A 22,344-nucleotide genomic window follows, 5' to 3' on the forward strand; every position below is an offset into this window, starting at 1 on the left:
CTGCATTGATCTTACAACAGACACTGCTGCCTCTCCCCACAATTCCTGGAGTTTTGGGGAAACTAAGCTAATTTTCTATTGGTTGAACTGCATTAGCTAATCAATATATTTGCGCGAGCTGAACTGCTATTCCAAAAATGGCAGCGTTTCCTCAACACCAGTGAAAAGTTCTGTATTGTCTATCTTCTACAAATTTTCCCCCACTTGCTTGCAGCTAAGGCATCTTGCTACCATCCATTTTCTGTTTCTGCACAGTCAGCTGGTTGTTGTTGCTACACAAAACAATTATGGTAAGAGAACAAGTGGAGAGTAGGCCAAGTGGCTCTTGGGTTTGTTTTTTTTTAGCATGTTTCCATTCGCTAGTTGGAGAGAACATTGGCTGTCCTCAGTGGAAAGTTGGGGTAGGAGCTTCCGTTACTTGTCCCAGCTTCTGCCAACCTAGCAGTTCGAAAGCACGTAAAAAATGCAAGTGGAAAAATAGGGACCACCTTTGGTGGGAAGGTAACAGCGTTCTGTGCACCTTTGGCATTTAGTCATGCCGGCTACATGACCATGGAGACATCTTCAGACAGCGTTGGCTTTGAAATGGAGATGAGCACTGCCCCCTAGAGTCGGAAACAACTAGCACCTATGTGCCAGGGAAACCTCTATATCACACACAGAATGATACTCTTCATATATCTGTCTATGTAAACTCCTATGTAAACTCTCTATATACTACTATGTAAATAGGGTCATCCAAAGTCACTACATTCTCAATGCCTTTTCCCACTGAAACCAAATTCAACTGTTTCCAAAGGTCAGCGCTAACAAATTGGCTGGAAAACTTTCTTTTTCACTGATAGCAAAACATATGAGGTTGCCAAGAACAGATGAATCATACCCAGTTCAGCACTGGGACTCTAAGTTAAGAAGGATCGGTCATGGACAATGCTCATGAAATTATATTATTTTTCTTCTTTTGGATACACAGGGATCGCCTAGTCTAGAGCTTGAGAAATGGCCATATCCAATACAAATTACTCCAAAAACAGCCCAGTCTGATTTTAATGCTAAATATAGATTTAGGAAAAAGTGAGTCTTATTTTCCTCTGACTTGCATGGAGAAAGCAAATTGTATCGCAGTAAGAGGACAACGTTAGCAAGCAAACTAGAACTTTCTGGGAAAAACGAAGCATGCCAAATTTCATACATACTGATGGAAGAGATCTGAGCTACATTTTTTGTCATCTCATTCCTGCAGTGCTTAGAGAGATAATGTGATTAGTATTAGTAGTTACTAATACTAAATAGTTTCTACTCCAATAGAATTGCACTATCTGGGAAAAAGAATTCCTGCACTCCAAATGAATGTAACAAGAGTAATAGAAATAACAGAGTTGGAAGGGACTTTGGAGGTCTTCTAGTCCAACTTTATAACATTTCAGGCAAATTGTGGTCCAGTCCCTTCTTAAAAACCTCCAGTGTTGGAGCACCCACAATTTCTGGTGGCAAGTTGTTCCACTGATTAATTGTTCTGTCGGGAAATTTCTCTTTAGTTCTAGGTTGTTTCTCTTCTTGGTTAGTTTCCATCCATTCCTTCTTGTGCTGCCTTCAGTTGCTTTGGAGAATAGATTGACCCCCCCCTCTTCTTTGTGGTAGCCCCTTAGACAGTGGTGGGATTTAGCCAGTTCGCACCACTTCGGGAGAACCGGTTGTTAACTTTCTGAGCAGTTTGGCACACTGGCTCTTGGAAGAAATCATTAGGGCAGAGAACCGGTTGTTAAATTGCCTGAATCTCACCACTGCCCTTAGATATTGGAACACTGCCATCATGTCACCCCTAGTCCTTTTTATTAAAGTTTTATTAAACTAGACATACCCAATTCCTGCAATGAGAAGAGCAATGCTTCTAAAACAAACTTACGGAAGTGCTTCTAAAAACACCTTACGGAATTGATTGCGTTCATGGAAACACATCGGAAGAGCGCATTTGTGCATATAATGTGATTGCAAGATCTTGCCTGGGCATTTTTAAGTTGCTCACAGCAAAGTAGCTGAGGACATTCTTCATTTCCTTTTCTGACACAGCTGTAAGCAGGGGCTGCGTGTTTATCTGAGCATTGCAAAGGGGTGTGTAGTCTACAGACGAAGAGTTTTAGAAGGACAGATTTTCAAGTTAGTTCCTATTCCAAATTAACAAAAGCAAATGTCAACCTGAACTAGGGTATTTTCGATATTAAGTCACGCAATTGGTTGATAGGTTTTGTTTCGTTGATAGTTCTTGTTAAATTTTCAAATGATTTAATACGTTCTTCCAGTAAAGTTAATGCCCCTCTTTATGAATCAAGAGGAGGCCACAGGGTTCAGAATAATCTTGAATGCAAGATTATTTAATATGACCATTGTAAAAAAAAAAAAAAAGACCTTGAAACAGAAAAATATTTAATGTTAACATCTCCCTTTAGCTCGGCTGAATCATTTTATTCTTTGGGCATAACAATTTCTTTTAGACTTTTTTTTAAGGTGTTGTACAAGTAGTCCCCGACTTACAAATAATTCATTTAGTGACCGTTGAAAGTTACAATGGCACTGAAAAAAGTGACTTATGACCATTTTTCACAGTTACAACTGTTGCAGTATTCCCCACGGTCACGTGAATGAAATGTAGACCCTTGGCAACTGACATGTGTTTTAGACTAGAGATCCCCTGCTGAGAGAGGGCTGTTCCTTCTCAACAGAGGGGGATATGACATTGTCCATCTCTAGCCTTCAACCGTCCTTTCAGCAGTTCCAAGAAGTTTCACTACACTGGTGATCCAGGGGTGGTTTTCAAAAAATTTAGCAAGAGGTTCTCTACCCGGTTGCTGCGTGGGCGTGGCCATGGTGGGCGTGGCCTAGTCGGCCTCCTGCACCATGGCGGGTGTGTGTGTGTGCATTTTTGCCCTCCCCGGGCTCCGGAGGCTTTCCTCGAGCCTCCAGGAAGGCGAAAATGGCCTCCCCAGGTTCCGGAGGCCTTCTGGAGGCCAGAAATGGGCCCATTTCTGGGCTTCCTGAACTTCCGGTAGGCCCGTTTTTCACCCTCCCTGAGTCTCCATGCGCACCCTGCACTTACCTACATCCAATAAGGGCAGTGTGGACATTCCTGGGAGGGGAGGGGTGGGTGGGACCAGCCAGGAGTGGGATTTGGGGGCTCTCCAAACTGCACAGAATCTTAGCTAGAGGTTCTCCCGAACCCCTGCGAACTCTCAACAGCCCAGCCATGCGGTGATCCCGAGGACACAGATAAACCTCCAGGTGGCCTCAACGACTCTCTTAAAAGAATGCAAACCAGACCAGCTGTCTGCAAGGAGTATAAATCCTTCCATTCCCCATTATTGAGTCAGAGCTGAAGAAGCTTCTTGGGTGAGAAGCGAATGTCTTCAAAGAAAAACAAGAAAGTCCAGTGGCCTCTTGAAAAACGCACCTTTGGGATAACCACGAGCTGTATGACTGAGAATCTCCATAGACATTTAGTTGCAAGTCAATTTTTTTTTCAGTGCTGTTCTGACTTTGAACAGTTGCTAAACAAATAAGTGAAAGACTACCTGTACTAACCAGGTCCAAACCTGTTTTCTAAATCAGCTACGGTCAATTATGTGCTGTCACACTTAACAGAACAGTCACTTCAAGGCAAAACAGAGATACGTCAGCCAGTTAATTCTAGCGATCTCCTGGTTATATCACATGACACTATCCTAAATTATGAATACAAAAGGCCCTTTTCAGGACTCTAATCATAAAGGTTAGCCCAGTTACCAAGATTAGTCAAATATAGAAGTATATCTGTAATCTAGTCATACATTTATAATATTTTAGCATTTATATTTCATATTTTGCGTTATCTTTTTATTGAAACGTGATGTGAAGGTGCCATAGGATAAATATAATATAGTGCTGTCACAAACACTGTTGGAATGATTCTCACAATGCTATTGCAATATAGGCAAAGTTCTTCGACCCTACAACATTATGTGTAATATACAATATATTACACATACACTATGAATTACAGAACCTTGTCTTCGCTGAAAATATGCGGATAAGCTTTGAAAAAGAAAAGTTGATTTTTCGTTTTATAGCGCATATGCACAAAATTAGGCTGTTGTGATTTTTTAAAAAAATTGTTTTCAGTTTTTAAAAATTACGAATTGTTGGTAGCCTGTCCTCCTTATGTTGGTCAATGACTATAATAAAAGATTTGATTTGGGAAGGCTGGGAACCCAATATGCTTATCTTTAGAAAATGAGGAATATTAAGATAGTAAATAATTGGAAACAAATATTTTGAGACAGAAATGCATTTGTAGGTCTCCAGACTAGACGAGCAATAAACACACTGCATGAATGATGTGTTTTATAATCCAGAACTTTAAAAACGGTGGATTTTCCGCTCTGTTTCTCAATTAATGCAGCAACCTTTTCCAATACATCCTGTGCAAAATAGTTTTTCTTAATAGCAATTAAGCCCTCTCCCCGATCCAAGTTTTTTTAATTGCGTGTAACTCTTCCACAGCTATTAATGTACAAGCCATAAGGATTTAAATATAATGTACAACTCACAGCTAAAGTGTGTGTGTGCGCTTCATGACGCAATGAAGACCACCCAGAAGCTTCAACTGATCCAGAATACAAAATTTTGGATGCCTTGCAGTTTGCTTGTCCTATCACTGCTGCAGGAGCTACACATAAGCTCCTGGTTCTATATGGGTGCAATTCAAGGTTCCTCTTATCAGCCTTAAAAGCCCTACATAGCACAGGGTCAGGTTATTTGAGGGAGAAATCAAATAATCTGGGAATCTTCCAGGTTCTATTAAACAATGTCATTTGTCAGGACCTAGGAGTGGCACCTGCCTTGAGACAACCTCCCCTAAATATGGAGGGTCTCCCCAATCTGGCCTTCTGGAAGTCCATTGAAACCTGGCTCTTCCCCTACAATTGAGTCAGGATGGGAGTTGAGCCCAGCAGTTTTTATTTAATAGCAATATTAAATAAATAAATAAATAAATAAATAAATAAATAAATAAATAAATAAATAAATAAATAAATTGGAAATGTTGTCTGTGAATGTACACATATCTAGGTGTAGGAAACAGGATGCCCTTTGAAGCAGCTACACAATCATTCTAAAAGATGTGGCAGATTTCATGCCTCCATTGAGAATATTTTGCTCATGCTAACGTACTTTGCAAGGGATGCAGTGGCTCAGTGGCTAAGACGCTGAGCTTGTCGATCGAAAGGTCGGCAGTTCAGCAGTTCGAATCCCTAGTGCCGCTTTAACGGGGTGCGCTCCCGTTACTTGTCCCAGCTTCTGCCAACCTAGCAGTTCGAAAGTAAAAAATGCAAGTATAAAAATAGGGACTAACTTTGGTGGGAAGATAACAGCATTCTGTGCGCCTTTGGCGTTTAGTCATGCCGGCCACATGACCACGGAGACGTCTTAGGACAGCGCTGATTCTTCGGCTTTGAAATGGAGATGGACACTGCCCCCTAGAGTCAGGAATGAGTAGCACATATGTGCGAGGGAAACCTTTAAGTACTTTGCAAAACCATTTTACTTTGAACGCACAAAGTACCACCTTGATTGCTTTGTTTAACCCTGCCAGCCAAACTTACATTTCTTAAATTACTTGGATTTCTTGAGAATATACACCAATTGTTGTCTTCGAATATGATTATAAATTAAAACCAAAAACACCCCCCCCCCGGTCATTATTTTAAATTGCCTGTCAGTTTATGGGTGCAAATTCGCTCATATTAGGGTTTTATTAGCATGTGTTTAATTAGGATGTTTTATTAGGATGTGTTTAATGTTAAAAATATAAATATTTAAAAAATAAAACAAACACATTGTTAAGCGCAAAGTATATATTTATATCATGTAAAACAAAACAAAAAAAGCAGTGAAAAATTTATTACATAAAAGAAAATAATGTAACAGGATTTACTACGGTATCTAACATAGGCATGCTCTTACACCTAAAGAAAATATAACATTTATAACTATATATATTTGAGAGTTGTGTTTCAGAGTTCTCTAACAGAAAACGTTTTAAAATATAGAAGTTCTTCACCCAAAGGAAAAAGTATCACCTTAGACAAACGGACGAATCCACATCTTGTATAAAAAGTCGTGCTTCCCCCCACCCATGATTGCAAGTGAAGTCATTTAATATGGATTTTCCATATGTGCAAAAGATAGGGTACCATTAATTGCTCTTAACTTTGCATTGCTTGAGCTCCAACACTGATTGGTACAACTGTGAATCCACATGATTTATCGAAACAGTATATTTTTTTCAAAGCATGTTGCCAAACATACACAAGAATTCATAAGCTTTCATTGCATTTTGAACACACGGTACATAAAAAAATATCTAGAAGCCATAAAGTTAGGACAGTAAATCTGTTTAAATATATACACCAGTCAATACAAAATACTACCTATAACACTTTTTTTTTCTTTCGCATTTCAATACCCTAAAAAGAGTAAGCCACTTTGTCAAACAATAGATTTGAATAAAAAAAAAATGTGTAATAGCATCTGGTTTGTTTTTCTTTTGCCAACAGTACAGAGTGATTGCTAAGGCACGTTTCTCACCTAATAAACAGGCTTAAAGAGTAACTAGAGTACTGTACAAAAGGCTTAGTGTTAAGAGAAATTCAAAGTGAGTTTTAGGTAAGTACTTCTCTAGCAGTGCTACTCAAAAATAGTTTGAGCTGTGTAGTGTAGTGTACAAGGAGGAAAAATTAGGGGGAAAAATATTCCAACTTTAAAGCTGTAACCAAGTAAAGCAACCAAGAACGATTACTGGGTACAGGAATTCAGAAGTTCCGATTTGATATTCAAACAGGGACAGATGGTCCTCCCATGTATGGAAAAAAAAACCCAACCAAATGCAAGACCTCAGAATTTCTCACCCTTTCTCCCGTTTGGAACACTATTTGAATCAATTTGTAGTTAAGTTCAGTTGGCTTTCAAGTATTTCTTGGAAAGGGTGGGGAAGTAAAAAAAACAGAGGAATCCTCTTAGTGGGACTGAGAATCTGCTCATATGACTCCATTCCCATGTTCACCTACTTGGAGGTTGATATGGCATCGCAGAAGAAAAATAATTCGTTAAGCTGTGGCTTATCGGCATACACAAAACTCAGGGCTGCAACTGTTTAACTTCATCCTCATGTCAACTAAAAAGGGACACATGGCTGAAACCCAGCATTACACTTCTTGACTTCTCTTCCATGTACCCACAAAATCTTTCCCAAAAGAGCCAATCTCTTTAGAGCAGATTTGGAGGGTGAACAGGTGGTGCCCGAGGGAGAGGGCATTTCCTGCTTCACAAGACATCAAATGGAAATAACTTTTACCAACTTCAGCAAAGAACTGGACTCCGTCCAATTTTTTTTAAAAAAGCACGTCCTAGTCCAGGGATGTCAAACTTGATTTCATTGAGGGCCGCACCAGGATTGTGTTTGACCTCAGAGGGCCGGAGTGGACGTGGCCAGGGTGGGCGTGGCCAACTCGATGTCACTCGTGTTGGGGGCGCCTGTGGTGGCTCAAGCACTGTGCCAGAGAAAAAGGGCCCCCGAGCTCTGTTTTTGCTGGCAGAGGCACTGCGGACCAGCCCTCTGCTGTTTCCAGAGCGGCCCCGTGGGCCAGATCTAAGCACCCCGCAGGGCGGATTCGGCCCCCAGGCCTTGAGTTTGACACCCCTGTCCTAGTCTGAAAATTATATACTGAATTTCAGGTTTAAACTTTTCTTGATGGTTAATATTATAAACTCTTGCAATAAAGGCAACAAATTAATGGGAATGTTGACAGATCTACAAGGCACTTATCGGTGCCAATGCATTTAAAGGAAAAAGAAAAAGGCATCATAGCTTATATTTCAACATGGGCATTTTGTTCATTAAAAATACTCTTCGGAATATCACCATTGCTACAGACAACTTTGAGAATAATCCATTCCTGCTAAAAGTAAAGTTATAGATATATACTCACTCTCTGACTTCAGTGCTAATCGCTACAACTAAAATGCATGGCCAACTACATGCTCATGTGGCTATCTATCACATATCTTTAGTCTTCTAAGTGTACAATAGACCTACTTTTCAGTATGCTTTTGATACAGTTTAACTTTAGTGTTTCCATTGCTAATATTGTAAACTCACCTGACAGTGCAGACAGTATCATGTACAGGAAAGCATCATTTTCTTTCCATTGGGGACACTTGATTCTCAAGTCAACAATTTCATCAAAATTAAAAAGCTCTCCAACAATGACGAAAACTGTCCTTTAATTAAAAACTCAGTGTAAGGTTTACTGTGTTCAAAGCTCAGAGTTAAAAGCCAGACAGTTGGCCATTCTTAAATTTATTTTAAATGTTAAATGTTAGAAACTTTAAAAACTCCTTCCAGAATATGTGAGACTAATGTCGAAATAAGTACATTTAGGTAAAGAATTCTGCAAGAAAAGGAAGTTTCTTTGAATTCTGGATATAGGGGTGAAACTTAAGCCAATGGCTCTTTAATCTAATGAATACATTCAAGGTTATCTTTTTAAAAGCTGTAAGTAAAACATAGAACTACTGATATTAACTGGCTATACTAGCTTAGTATAAAAAAACCCATTCAGACTTAAATAAGACTAGGTAAAGTCAGGAAGTTTAGATTTCACTAACGGTATTTAAAAATATTAAAACAGAAACAACAAATACATACAACAGAACCAGAAAAAGTTCCTTTTCTAATCTACTGCTATAATTAAAAATAGATCTAAAATTTGGAAAACAAGCTAAAGAGGCAACAATCACGACCCATGTTTTTGTATAAAAGGGTTTCTTTATGATGCTGTAAAATGTGAGCAAACTAACTGAGGGAATTAAGAAGCTGCCAGTGGGCACAATCCAACAGCCGTCCTTGGCATGTGTCAATATGCCAATATATTGTTCAATATAGATCAAGCAGCATGAAGAACTGTATCCAACACTAAAATGTCTGATGATTTGTGCCCAACAATAAAACATTTTATACTTTATTTCTAAATTGGTATGGACTCCCCCCCCCCTCCCCCCGCCATCCTACCCCCTATCAGACATGTCATTTTTGGCTTGCTGGGCCAGTTAAGGGTTATTTTGTTTTTCTGCCAACACACAAAAACTGAAGCTCCCCAACATCCTTAGTCAAAGCAAAGGACAAGCAAACAGAAAGCAGGGCAAAAGGAATGGTAGACATAATCCAGAAATATAGCTGGTCTCTTTCTTTCTCTCTCTCTCTTTCTCTCCCAACTTTTCCATCCTCTCCCTGTCCATTACCACCACGCTGAACAGTAGTTGCAACAGAAAAAAAACAACAACAGAATTCTTCAGAGTCAACGTGAAAGAGGTCAGCGATATAACAGCAGCGATTGGCCAAAAAAAAAAAAAAAAAAAAAAGAACAAAACATTAGATCGTCAAAATCTGAAGTATTTTGTTCAGTAAAATGTTTTCCTCTCTGATCATAAGCCAAGATGCCTTTATGATACCGTTTTCAACAAAGGTACATGTCTTATCTCCTTAGATCCTTCAAAGATTTCAAATTCCATCTCCCTGAGGCCCCTATAACCAGGTAAGAAAGCTTTCTTTATCTAGCTTGGTGGCTGCCAGCACAGATTCCATGTCATTAAGGATATCGGAGCTCAAAGCTTCTTGTAGGCTTGGCATAAGTTCCTCTCCTTCTATATTCATTGCATCGCCTTCCAGTGTTCCAAGGTCCACGTTAGTCCCCGGAATGGCTTCAAGGTAGTCTGGAAAACGGTTCTGATGGGAGGGGATGGAGCTTTGGTTGATAGTGTCACCTAGATACACAATGAATGCAAAGCAGGGCATTAAGCATATATATTTAAGTGGCTCTTAATACTGATAATTTGAAGCCACCCCCACCCTATGGAGCATCAGCACAACATCTTAAATCATGGAGACCCCCTACTGGAACAACTCCTTTGACGAAAGGAAGGCATCTACTGATACCAAGAACAACTGCCAATCCATTCTGAGATAACGTTCAACAACTGTTGCTCAAGAAAGAGAAAAATCAAAGCGAGGTTTCTCTTCTGAAGCTTCCAGCAGCCCACAATAAAAGGTCCGTCTGCCTTAAAAGGAGAGTTATCAATTTAAAACCTCTACTTGTTTTTTTTCCCATCCCTTTCTTTTTAGCATGATGTTGTTTTGTATTGCAAAACAGCAACTGTCTTATGACTGACCTTGTAGGACATTCTGGAAGTATTTTCAAGATTAAGATTAAAAAAAATTGTTTTATAAATAATATAAAAGGATTAAATAAACAACACTATAAACTGCATGATTGCAGTCGGAATAATTTTTAATGGTGTTTGTTATCAATCTGAAGGGAAACATGGAACTTTAAAAACTGAAACCACGGGGCCAGGCTGCAGAACTTCTGCAGCAGTAAATTAGGAAATGGTTCAGATTTGCAGCTCAAAAATATCCAGACCATTTTAAACTAAAGACGTCATCATGAACTTTTCAAAGTCATATTTGAGCACATAACTAAAGAAGACATAATACAATATTGCTGTCAAAATCACTACAAATCCAAAGGGATTTTTTCCCCCCGTTTACAAACAATAAGATTCGGACAAAATGCTGTGAGACATATAGTTGAATTCCTTGTTCTCTGAGGAAACTAATGTCAATGTACCTTTTTGTCTCCTAACAATTCCACTGTCTCACTAGTATCTATTCTACTGCAACCAACACCCCCCACCCTCCATCTTACTGCTGGTTAAACAAGGTACAAGAAGCATCAGCCAGACAGCAACTGGAAGGAAATGACCCTCACCTGTATCCATTTCATCAACACTATTAAGGAAGTCATCTGGAGTTCTAGGAACACTGTAACTGCTCATGCTGAGGCCACTGTCTGTGCTCTCATCTCTGGAGTGGTATGTTCCACTGCAAGGGAAATGTTATGTTAATTTAAGTTACTGATGGAAAGAACAGCCAGCATTTATCATCAAAAGCGTTCATTTTCACAATCAGGGTTCAATGATGTTCTCCTCGTAAAATCACATATTAAAACAAGTCTATGAAGGAGAATTCTTTAAACGTTCAATTCTGCAGGTCTCAATTCCCACAATGCAGCATACAGTACAGCATGTGGCATCCATTCCCAGCACAATAAATTTCGTCCACAACCTTGACTAATCTTTGCTGCCACCACATATAACTTCTGGAATGCTATGATGCTGCAATATTCTAAAATGGTAAATAGGTCTGTGTGACTCTCAATAAAAAAAAAATTAATAAATTCATAGGAGTTAGTAATGACAGAGCTCCGTCAGGGCAACATTTTTTTAAAAAAAGTTGGCAATGCCTTCTAATTTGCTCATGTGTTCTTGAGAATTCTAATCTAAATATGTTTCTAATTTGTATTTCTTGTCTGTAACCTGGTTCGAGTCAATTGACTGAAGCAGTATCAAATTTGCATAAACAAACAAAAATGCAATTTAGTTTACACATTATTATGCTGACTGCCCCACTGCAAAAGTGTGCAGATAGTCCTCGATTTATAGCAGTTCGTTTAGTGACAGTTCAAAGTTACAACGGCACTGAAAAAGTGACTTGTGACTTTGTTTCACACTTGCAACTGTTGCAGGATCCCCGTGGTCACATGATAAAAATTCAAATGCTTAGCAACTGGTTCATATTTATGACAGTTGCAGTGTCCTGGGATCATGTGATCCCCTTTTGTGACCTTCTGACAAGCAAGGTATATGGGGAAGCCAGATTCATGTGACAAACAAGTTGAGCTGCGGTGGTGCAGTGGTCAGAATGCAGTACTGCAACCTTCTGCTGCTGCCTGCCTGCAATTTGGCAGTTCAAATCTCATCAGGCTCAAGGTTGACTCAGCCTTCCATCTTTCCGAGGTCAGTAAAATGAGGACCCAACTTGTTGGGGGTAATAGGCTGACTCTGTAAACCACTTAGATTGGGCTGTAAAGCACTGTGAAGTGGTATATAAGTCTAAGTGCCATTCCTATTGCTATTAAATAACTGCAAGAAAGATTGTAAAATGGGGCAAAATATACTTAACAAATGCCTTGCTTAGCAAAAGAAATTTTGGGCTCATTTGTGGTTGTAAGTCGAGGATAGCCTGTATTTTAAAAATGCACTTGTTCCACAATGGCTGACATTTTAACTATAACATACAAAGACATATAGCATTCACAAGGGCACCAGATATATTCAGAGTTTAGTTATGGTAGTCCTTATACTTGAATTTAGAATTTTGTAGGACTGCCATTGAGAAAATTCTGAAAATATTATTTATATGATAGTAGGGCAAGGAGAAATGGCAAATTTCATTAAAAAGCAGTAATTTTCTTCTGTTGGTCGACTTATATTTGAAAAATAAGACTCCAGTCCTGGAATGAAACAATATCTAAGTAACCAACAATGGCCAGCATTTCTTTTCAGTTGTTTGCGTGCATTGATGTCCCATTTGTAACCTTATCTATTCAATAATTAGAAGCATTAAAACACATGACCCTGTTAACTAGTAACCAGAGGCCTCACAAATTAACACCAGAAAAAAACAGCCTGCTTGCCTTGTAATATGATATGCTAAATCCTATCACCATTTCCTGTATGTCAGTGCTGTAAAGAATAAAATTAAAATCAGGAATAATGCAAACTCCTTTAAGAGAGCCCCACAGCAAATTCAGGGCTAGTTTTTGAAAAGGTTTTCTGAGTCGCTTTGCACCAATTGACTTGTGCCTGGGAGAACACGTTACAACTTTGAAGAGAAATCTTTCCTACAAGTCTGAACAGTTGACTTCCACAGATTTCAATCTTCAGCTTTTTTTGGGGTGGGGGTGGGGGTGGGGGAAATACGAGAATGAACTGGATTTGCCCTGTAAGACAAGATCCTTTTACAGCTGCGGTTCTTGGAACAGACCAAAGTCCCAAACAGAGGATTACAGAAACCAAACAGAATTTGAAAAATCATTAGCTTTGGTGAAATGAAACCACTGGTAGCTACTGCCACTAACCTGTTAAGAAAGGGATCTGAGCTATTTGTGGTCATTGTTCTGAGTTCTTGAGACATTCCGGGAGAGGATACTCGATTCTGGGTGCCATCTTGTTCCATACTGGGAAGCTGACTACGGAGAGCCAATTCCTGCCAATTAAGAAATGACTGTATTCATAACTCACATTCAAGGTTTGGTGCTATTTGTTTGGTGCTAACCTATGTTTCAAAAGTTAGGACAAGTCTCTTACCAGTCATCAGTTATTGCTACGGTACTCATGGCATTTTATAGGCTACGTCCAACATCAGTCACATAGGTCCGCCCCTGAATATCAGCTGTTAGGGAAATTACCGTATTTTTCACTCCATAAGACGCACTCCCCTCTCCCAAAAGTGTGTGGAAATGGAGCTGGTCCTTTGGTGAATAGCAGCTGGGTCTCGGCGGCGGGGTCCTTTTACAGTGCTGAACCCCGCCTCTTCTGTCTTTGTCATTGCCTGCCTCTTCTGTCTCTTTTTCGCAATGCAGGAGTCAATAGGCAAAGCTGGCACATGAGAGGACACCTATCTGTGGTCCTCTCAGGCTCTGTCTGATTTTTTTTTTCTTGTTTTCCTCCTCTAAACCTAGGTGTGTCTTATGGTCAGGTGCGTCTTATAGTGCGAAAAATACAGTAAGTGGGAAAGTACTAATGTAAAGTACTGATCTCCTACTTCTAAATTTCCCAAGAGGCATCTGGTTGGCAGGTGCGAGAACAGAAGGATGAACTAAATAAGCCTTTGATCAGAGTCATCAGAACTCATTGTGTTATTACTCAACTCTCATCCATTTACCTCACATTTTTACCATCGGGATTCCTTTTTTTGTACATACACACTCCTTATCGTGGCACAGTGACAAATAATTTGAGAGACAACTTAAACGGTGGAGCTGGAGAAAAAAATAAAATAAATCGAGGCAGGGAAAAGAACCTGAGACATAACAGGAGGGATGGGCACGTCAAAGACAATGTGACTGGTAACGACACAGGAGATATTTCAAGTTCTTATGAAGTTAAAAAGGGATTTGCTTTGCTAGTTTAAGAGATGGGAAGGGCCAGTTTGAACGATGGGAAGTTTGCCAAAGTTCTGCCATCAGAAACGTAGGAAGTTACCCGGTGGTGTCAGCAGCTTTAGAAATGGGGATGTGCACCAACAGGTTTAATGGGGATGGTGAGACACCATCCTTCAATGGCTCCTCAAATATTACTCACCTTCATTCTTAATAAACATTAACATGGCTTTTAACTTACACAATACCAAGAAGGAAAAAGTAATTCATAATTGCCCACTATGTTCAACAAGATCCTCGTGAAATTAATGTTTGCAGAATAAAAGATAACACTGGATAGGAACAAAACATGCAGACCGTTCTGGTTTAAAGGCAGCTGAATAAAAAAGCATTGTAATATGATTTCTTAATCATGGAATTAACATATAATATATAATCCAATGCAAGGATTTGAAACTTGATATTTTAATTCATAAATCAAAAGGATACTGAAAGGATTCAGGTTTTAGTTAATGTTTGAATACGAAGTCTGGAAAAAATCTGCCTGGTAATTATTATTTCCTCATTACTTAAAAAAACAGAAAGGAAGTCAAAAGTTTCTAAATGGCATTAAGAAAATTAAGATTTAACACTTTGTTTTGTACATAATTTTTAACACATGACTTTATAAACCAAGTTAAAATAATCTATCAAATCCATAAAGGAGCTACTGTAAAGATGAATTTAGACTTTTGAATACTGTCCAACTGCACTTTAAATGCTATTTTTTGAGAGTCAGAAATTCATCTTTCTTTTTTTTTTTTTTGCTAATCTTGAAATATATAATAACCTTCTTTTAACATTTTGTCCCTGCAGTGTGAAAATTTTGTATTTTATAATGATGTTTTATAGGATCAAATCCAAAGACTTCAAAAAAGATTAGTTATTAAATCAGCAAATATTTGGCAGTGACAAATACTGCAATAGGGTTATGCTGGAGAGCAGTGTAGATTAAAACACAGTATCAATTGTGGAATACAAATACAATTCCAAAACCACCTATTAACAACATAATTATTAAATAATTTATGTGTTTGTGACAATTGTTTATAGATCATACCCCTATATTCATTTATTTGCTTGTAAATGCCATTAAGCCTTCTAATATAGAACAGATAATATGTGACAGATTTCTGATACTGCTTGATTTTTTACATATCCTATTTATTTACCAACTCTATCAAACTGAGATATTCAAGATTGGAAATAATAAATGACATCTATTAAGTATATGTATTAGTTTCCATAAATGTAATATGTGTCATGAGAGTTCAGATTCTGATACCATGGACAATAACAACATCATTGTACTGGCACATTATTTATTTGGGATGTATTTTCTGGAATATAAAAAAGTTGCAGATGAAAATAAAGTTCTATGTGGAAAAAAAGGAGTATTTGCAAAAGAGAAATCTCCATAAATTAAAAGTAGCTTAAAAAAAAAAAAAAAAAAAAAAGAGGTTAAGAGCTAGTACAGGTAGTCCTCAATTTACAACCACAATTGAGCCCAAAATTTATGTTGTTAAAAATTTATGTTGTGAGCAATTTGTTAAGTGAGTTTGGTCCATTTTACGACTTTTCCCGCCACATTTGTTAAGTGCATCACTGCAGTTCTTAAATTAGGAATACAGTTGCTAAGCGAATCTGGTTTTCCTATTGACTTTGCTTCTCCGATCACAAAAGAAATCACATGACCCTGGGACATTGCGACTGTCATAAATGTGAGTCAGTTGTCAAGCATCTGAATGTAAATCCCATGACCATGGGGATGCTACGACAGTCATAAGTGTAAAAAACAGTCATAAGTCACTTTTTTCAGTAATGTTGTAACTTTGAATGGTCACTAAATGAACCGTTATAAATCAAGGACTACCTGTAATAATTACAGATAAGGAATCCAAATTAAAATTGAAAACATTATTATTTTGGTGCAACACTTTTTCTCGGTACCTGAAGTCCTGGTTCTTTCCTCAACCCTGAGCTATGATATTATGTGAGCTGCCAGAATGTTTCAATGTTTTTCTGTGAATTATTCTGCATTCTACTGATTTATTGGCTTATTACTGATTTTTTTTTCTTTTTGACATTGTTAGTTGCCCATAGTTGCTTGGTAACTCGGTGGCTATGTCTACTGAATTAAAAAAAAAAACCCACACTCAAATTCTAAACTACCATGGCTATGTTTCCATTTTTATAATTTTTATTTTTTTTATATCAATGCAGACGTTAATATTACCAATCAGAAGCAAGTGAGTATAAAGAATAGAGTCCCCAAATATGAATGGAATCTTTCAAATGACTTTAAGCTGAACTACGGAAGACTCATAGTTTCCACAGGCTAAAGAATATTTAGATTCAAGCCAAAATAAATCTATTAGGCTGTTGGCCCTTTTATTTTTAGAGGCTTTTCTAGACATTGACACCAATCTAGTCCTGGTGTTCCAGAGGCCCTGAAAGTGACCAAACAGATGTCACATAGACAGAGTGGGATCTGACTGAATATGAACATGGTAAAAATGAGTAAGGGTGGAATTGAGGAAAGCAACAATGACAAAAACAGGCTTATGTACTGGAATCAAAGAGATACCCAGGACTGCAATCTTCAGAGGGCTGTTCCATTTATGCAGCTTTGAGGTATTCTGGGGCAAGTTTTTTTCTGTTAGACGAGCTATTAGTTATCAACTACTGCTTTGACTCATTAATCTAAGTTATTTTTAATCAAAAGAACCTGTGATCTCACATGAATCTGCAGCCTTGATATTACTACCCATTTCCCCCAAAATAACACCCAATTGGAAAATAAGCCCTAGCATGATTTTTCAGGATGCTCATAAGTCCTACCCCAAAAATAAGCCCCCGTTAAGATCGTCAACCCGACAGATGCATGTAGTACTCTATTTCCCCAAAAACAAGACCTAACCAGAAAATAAGCCCCAATGAGTCTTTTGGAGCAAAAATTAATATAAGACCCAATCTTATTTCCAGGGAAACACGGATATTTCTACAAGTAAGCAACTCCCAGTAATAATTAGAAGTTAATTGCTGCCATATCATCTGAACCAACTTTCTCTACAATGGTTTCATTGCTGAAGTGAGCTCTCAAAACTTTTCATTAGATTATATGCTGAAGTGGTCAGATTATTGCTTCTAATATACTAAAAAGTACGCACTCACAATGTTATGAATAACCATAAAGGAATCTTGCCCTAAAACAGGAGTTTATGTAATCCAACTTCATATTTTGGATAGCAAAAAAGTAAGAACACAAAATGAAAAATTTAATTTCAGATTAAGTTTGTAATCCTCTGGAATCCAAGAAGACTAAGACACTGCTGGCTTCTACCAATTATTACATATTTAAATAAATATGGACAGATAAATAGTCAAGAATCCTACTTTAAACTTTCAGAAGTTTATCCAGAATGAGATTATGAACAAAAGTAACCAATGGTTCAAGCAAGTAATTATAGTAACAATTAAGATTACGTAGATTATTTTTCATTCTTTTGCTTGAGAGTCGGCAACATTTACGAGCAAACATTTGAAGGCTGTTTTTTAATTAGGTAAAAAAAATATAAAATATCCAAGTCAAACTCCATCATTGGTGATTTGATGGTCTATGTAGTTTTCTTGGCAGTAATATGGAATGGGTTTACCAAAGCCATTTTCTGAGATAATCTCAATTCCAGAGTCTTACTTATAATCCTGCAGTTTCTTGATCCTACATCCAATTACTAAGTAAATGTAATTCAGTTAGCTTTTTGAAATCAGACAAGATCAGGCAGATGGCTATCTCCTAATCACATTGCAGCATTTCCTGAGTCCAACATTTGTCCTACTCACATTGATTTTGAAATAATATGAGACATTAATAAGTATCTATCCCAGGACTTAGTTTCACCATTTGTAGATATTTAATTGGACCAATCATCTTGCATGAAGCTACAACAGGAGTTTTTTCATACCCTGTTTATTTTTTTAAACCTGTATAAATCAGGATTCTGTATGGCCTGCTGTAATACTTCTATAACCAACTCTTCCGTATTCAGATACAATACTTAGTATTCAAGAATCCCTCTCATTAGTCCTCCCACAGTCAACACATAGCACTGCGATGTGGAATTAGTAGTATGTGCTTTTGAGGTCTGGCAAAAGGTTGAGCCACATTGGAGAAGATGGAACATCACAAACAGACTTGTGATCATACGCACTTTTATTAAAAACATTAATACACATTTTGCCAGGAAATTCAACACAGATGAGATCAGTCTTACACCAAAATCTTGACAGAGCACACAGTCTCACTGTTCACAACAGCATAGAGTTGTGAACATAATGAGTTTAATAAAGAGAAGTTTAGGTCTTTGGTGCATGAAATAATTCGAGTACAATGGTTTTAACTACATATAAATTGGGCTTGATTTGTTGGTCTCAGAAGGAGAACAGTGCAAATTAGCACTGTTTTCCCCAAATGGTATTTAAGAATAAATTTAAGAACATTGCAAAGACGTCTATCATACTGATCCTTAGATTATTTCCACTAACCAGTTACTTATCTGCAACTGTCTCAGTTATTTCAAACGATCAGTTTAAGATCAAGGCAAATCATTTATTTAATATAACTGCCATATCCAGAAAGGTCTTACCTGAGCTATATATTATTACACCAACTAATATGATAGCATCCTTTGTGGACTGTACTCTCTATGGTCATTTCAGACTGCATTTTTAAATAGTCTTCCAGGTTTATAAGCCTGTATCTATCAAGACGGTACATTATTTCCATTATTCTTCTTTCTGACTTCTTCAAAAAATATTTATTAAAAATTGTCAAGTTGTATTCTTAAGACTTTAAGTTAACCACATTTTCTTTCTCTATAGCTGAGTTGCTGAAGCCACTGCATGATGCTAACACCTTTCTGCTGAATCTGTTTAAACATTTGTATTCAATTATTTATTATTAGGAATTCTAGAATAGGAAGCAGTAATTTATGTACTGTTCAGTTCGGAAATCCAAATTAAAGTGTCCCTGATGGATTAGTCTCTTTTTCAACACATCTTTTAGTTAACTAGTTCCACTTCTGAAGTTTTTTTCAACTTATCGAGATAGAAAATTCTAACTTATAGACTTAAAACTTGTATTTTAAAGCAGGGTTTTAAAACAACGGCTTTCAGCCATCTGGGAAGGTTGCAAGCAAGTTAAGGGCAAAGGGGTTACAGTTTCCAAAATCTGATTACTTTGGTCTAGGCCAGGGGTGTCAAACTCGATTTCATTGAGGGCTACATCAGGGTTGTGCTTGATTTTGGGTGGGCGTGGCCAGCTCAACGTCAATTGTGTCTAGGGCGCTGTGGCCAGTGAAAATGGAATCCAGAGTTCTGTTTTTGGCTGAGATGGCCTCCTAAACCCTCTGTCAGCAAAAACAGAGCTCGGGTCACCCGCGGCCCTCCTGAGCTCCGTTTTTGCTGGTAGAGGAACCGCGGGCTGGTCCATTGCTGTTTCCAAGGCAGCCCCATGGGCCAGATCTAAGCACCGCACAGGCCAGATCCGGCCCCCGAGCCTTGAGTTTGACACCCCTGGTCTAGGCAATTGGCAGTAGGTTTTGATACAACCCTTGATTTGCTTATAGTGGGTGTCAGCAACCTGCGGCTCTTTGCACCCTCTGCTGTGGCTCCCTATCGGGTGATCCCACCACTGCTTGTGCAAATCTTAGTGGGCACCTTGAAAATCACTCTGGTATATAGTTTAAGATCTGAAATAGATTAGGTTGGCTCACATCTTACCTCTTTTTTGAGAAACTTCTTACAATTTGGTTTTTCCAAAGAACCCTGGTATAGATCAGTGATGAGGGAAAGCTTCCTATAGGTTGGATGTTGTTGCTGTTCCTCAGGCTGCTTCTTCTCCATCTTGTTGGTAATGATTGTTGCTATTTTAATATTGCATACTCTCACTGTGTGACTATTGATGTAAGCTACTTTGATCCTTGCTGGATTAAGTGGGCGTATAACATGTAGTAAATAAACATAATTTTTAAAGTAGGTAGTTAACATTTATTTTTGGCTACCTACTATCTCTATGGAAATCTTTGGTTTCACTCATGGGCAAAACACTACTACAAGAACCTCTGTTCTAAGCTATTAACTATCCCACCCAATTTTTGGCATCTGCAGATTTGATAGCTATTCTTCCCTGATTTTCATCCAAGGTATTAATATAGAAGCTGTATAGGATCCAGAATTTTTACATGATCCAGAATCTTTTTATATCCTACTAAATACTTCATTGAATTTAATGAAGAACCACTAATAAGACATTTTAAATATGATTTTTGAATAAGCTTTACATCGAAGTCATATATTAAAATGAGGGTGGATTTGATTTAAATCGACTTAAATCATGATTTAAATCACTAGTAAAAAGGCTTGATTTAAATCATAATTTTTAAAGATCAACTGTCATCTCTGTCCTGTAGCAGCTCCTCCTCTGACCTGCTGTTGACTCACCGACAGTCCCAATATTGCACAATATACAGCCTCATGCTACATAACTAAGCTCCATTTCATGCTGAATAATAAATAAATAAACTGAATTATTAATGTATCTTAAATAGAAAACTATTTTTAGATTTTTACTCCAAAAGCATTTTATTAAAATAAATTTGATAAAAATAAAAAAAATCCAATTTAAATTAAAAAAAATCCATTTTTTAATTTTTTTTAAATTTTTATCCACCCTGATTAAAATTCAAAATATTTAGCTATTTTTAGCTATATGTGTATGGCATGCAGAAAAATAAAACATCTCTAATAAACAAAAACAGCACAGTCCAAACACTGATTAAAACAAAGTTGGTTACTGGGATGTCTGTAAAAATTAAAATAGCACCATTGCATTAATTCTGCCAGCTTCTATACACACGGCAGAAGGAATAATATGATAAACACAAAACCTAATCCAATACCAGGAATAAGTACTTATTTTCAACCAAGATAACCAGGCTTTAATTTTGCCTTGGCTATAACTGAAATCAATTGAACTTTGATAAATCATAATGATATTACTGAAGGCTTCTGAAAAGATAAAAATGTGACACTCTTCCAGAAATGTGACAGATGGAATGAAACTGTACGTTACTATTTTCTTTACCCCAAAACATTTTCCAGCAAAATGCTGTAGCAAAATTCTTCCATATAGAGGTTCATTCCTAAAATAGCCCAGTATAAGATTCAATGTTATTATCCAGCTACTCAGTTGGCAACATTTGAAACACTATTATCACAGGGTGGCCATTACAAGATTTCTCTGAGGTAATATTTAAATGTGACATATTTATTTGCACAGCAGATCTGAAAATGAGAATTGGCAGTTAACGTAATTTTAAAATCTTTTTAAAACATTCAGCGGACTTGATATATTCAATTTTAGGCCTATTTTCTACAGAAGGAACATTTGTAAGATTGGCTGCCAAGTTTAAAAAAAAAAACAGTTGAGGCAACTTAGCTTCTTGAAGCTGAAACAGAATCCTTAGCTTTAAAGGCCAGTTTACATGCTTTAGAAATTCAAAGTTACACAAATCTAAGAGAGAACTAGAAAACTAAGCACCTTCTTTGGATCCCTGAAACCAGCAATGACAAATATGACCATACCGTCTTGAAGTTGTTTGTGGATATATGTGTTGGAGGAATGGGGAGACAGAGCAAGTGAAGGTATCCATTATGAAACCACCAATTATTTCTTAAACATACCAAAAGCAAGCTTATGAGATACACATAGCTGCTTTTTAGGCATGCCGGGGTATATTAAAATACAAATGAAACCCAAGCACCTTGCACAGCTGATCTAAGTCAAAAGAAAATGTTTCTTATTTTGCTGAAACATTTGTTATGAGCCTACCTGACGTTTTGGAGCATTTGCTGTGCTGGGATTGATATTCCGCAACGCCTAAGAGTAAAAGAAATAAGATGGGTCAACATTACTTTTTTGTCTTATGACAGGGATGGCTAGGCTACCTTGACTTTACTCATCATCTTCTTAAGGTTCTCAAGAGGGAAGTTCCTAAAGCAGCCACAGATGACAAGGGATAAGGTGGTTAAGAGATGGCAAAGTTTGCTGCATAATGGAATAAGACGCTTAGGAGTGCTTATAGAGCACATGAACATGTTTTGCTTAAACATACAAAAAGAAGTAGTCTGGACACTGCCTGGCTTGAAGTTAGTT

At 37.6% G+C, this 22,344-nt stretch overlaps 1 protein-coding gene across 6 annotated transcripts in view; it reads right to left on the minus strand.

Moving 5' to 3' along the window:
* Positions 1-9,500: 9,500 nt before the first annotated feature.
* The window catches only part of YAP1 (Yes1 associated transcriptional regulator), a 78,856-nt gene continuing 66,012 nt past the window's right edge, over positions 9,501-22,344 (minus strand). For 4 of the 6 annotated variants that reach the window (XM_070943981.1, XM_070943980.1, XM_070943978.1 and 1 more), the window contains 4 exons: positions 22,021-22,068; positions 13,068-13,195; positions 10,857-10,969; positions 9,501-9,852 (listed from right to left, as the gene is read on the minus strand). In XM_070943981.1, coding sequence (XP_070800082.1) covers positions 9,614-9,852; positions 10,857-10,969; positions 13,068-13,195; positions 22,021-22,068 — 528 coding nt within the window. In that variant the 3' untranslated portion in view covers positions 9,501-9,613. The remainder of the gene's footprint in view (positions 9,853-10,856; positions 10,970-13,067; positions 13,196-22,020; positions 22,069-22,344) is intronic. The other 2 variants (XM_070943982.1, XM_070943979.1) reach the window with 1 other exon arrangement.

Source organism: Pituophis catenifer, unplaced genomic scaffold, assembly GCF_029215685.1.
Source record: "Pituophis catenifer annectens isolate HBS135680 unplaced genomic scaffold, rPitCat1.0.hap2 SCAF_4, whole genome shotgun sequence".
In the NCBI taxonomy this organism is placed as follows: Eukaryota; Metazoa; Chordata; class Lepidosauria; order Squamata; family Colubridae; genus Pituophis; species Pituophis catenifer.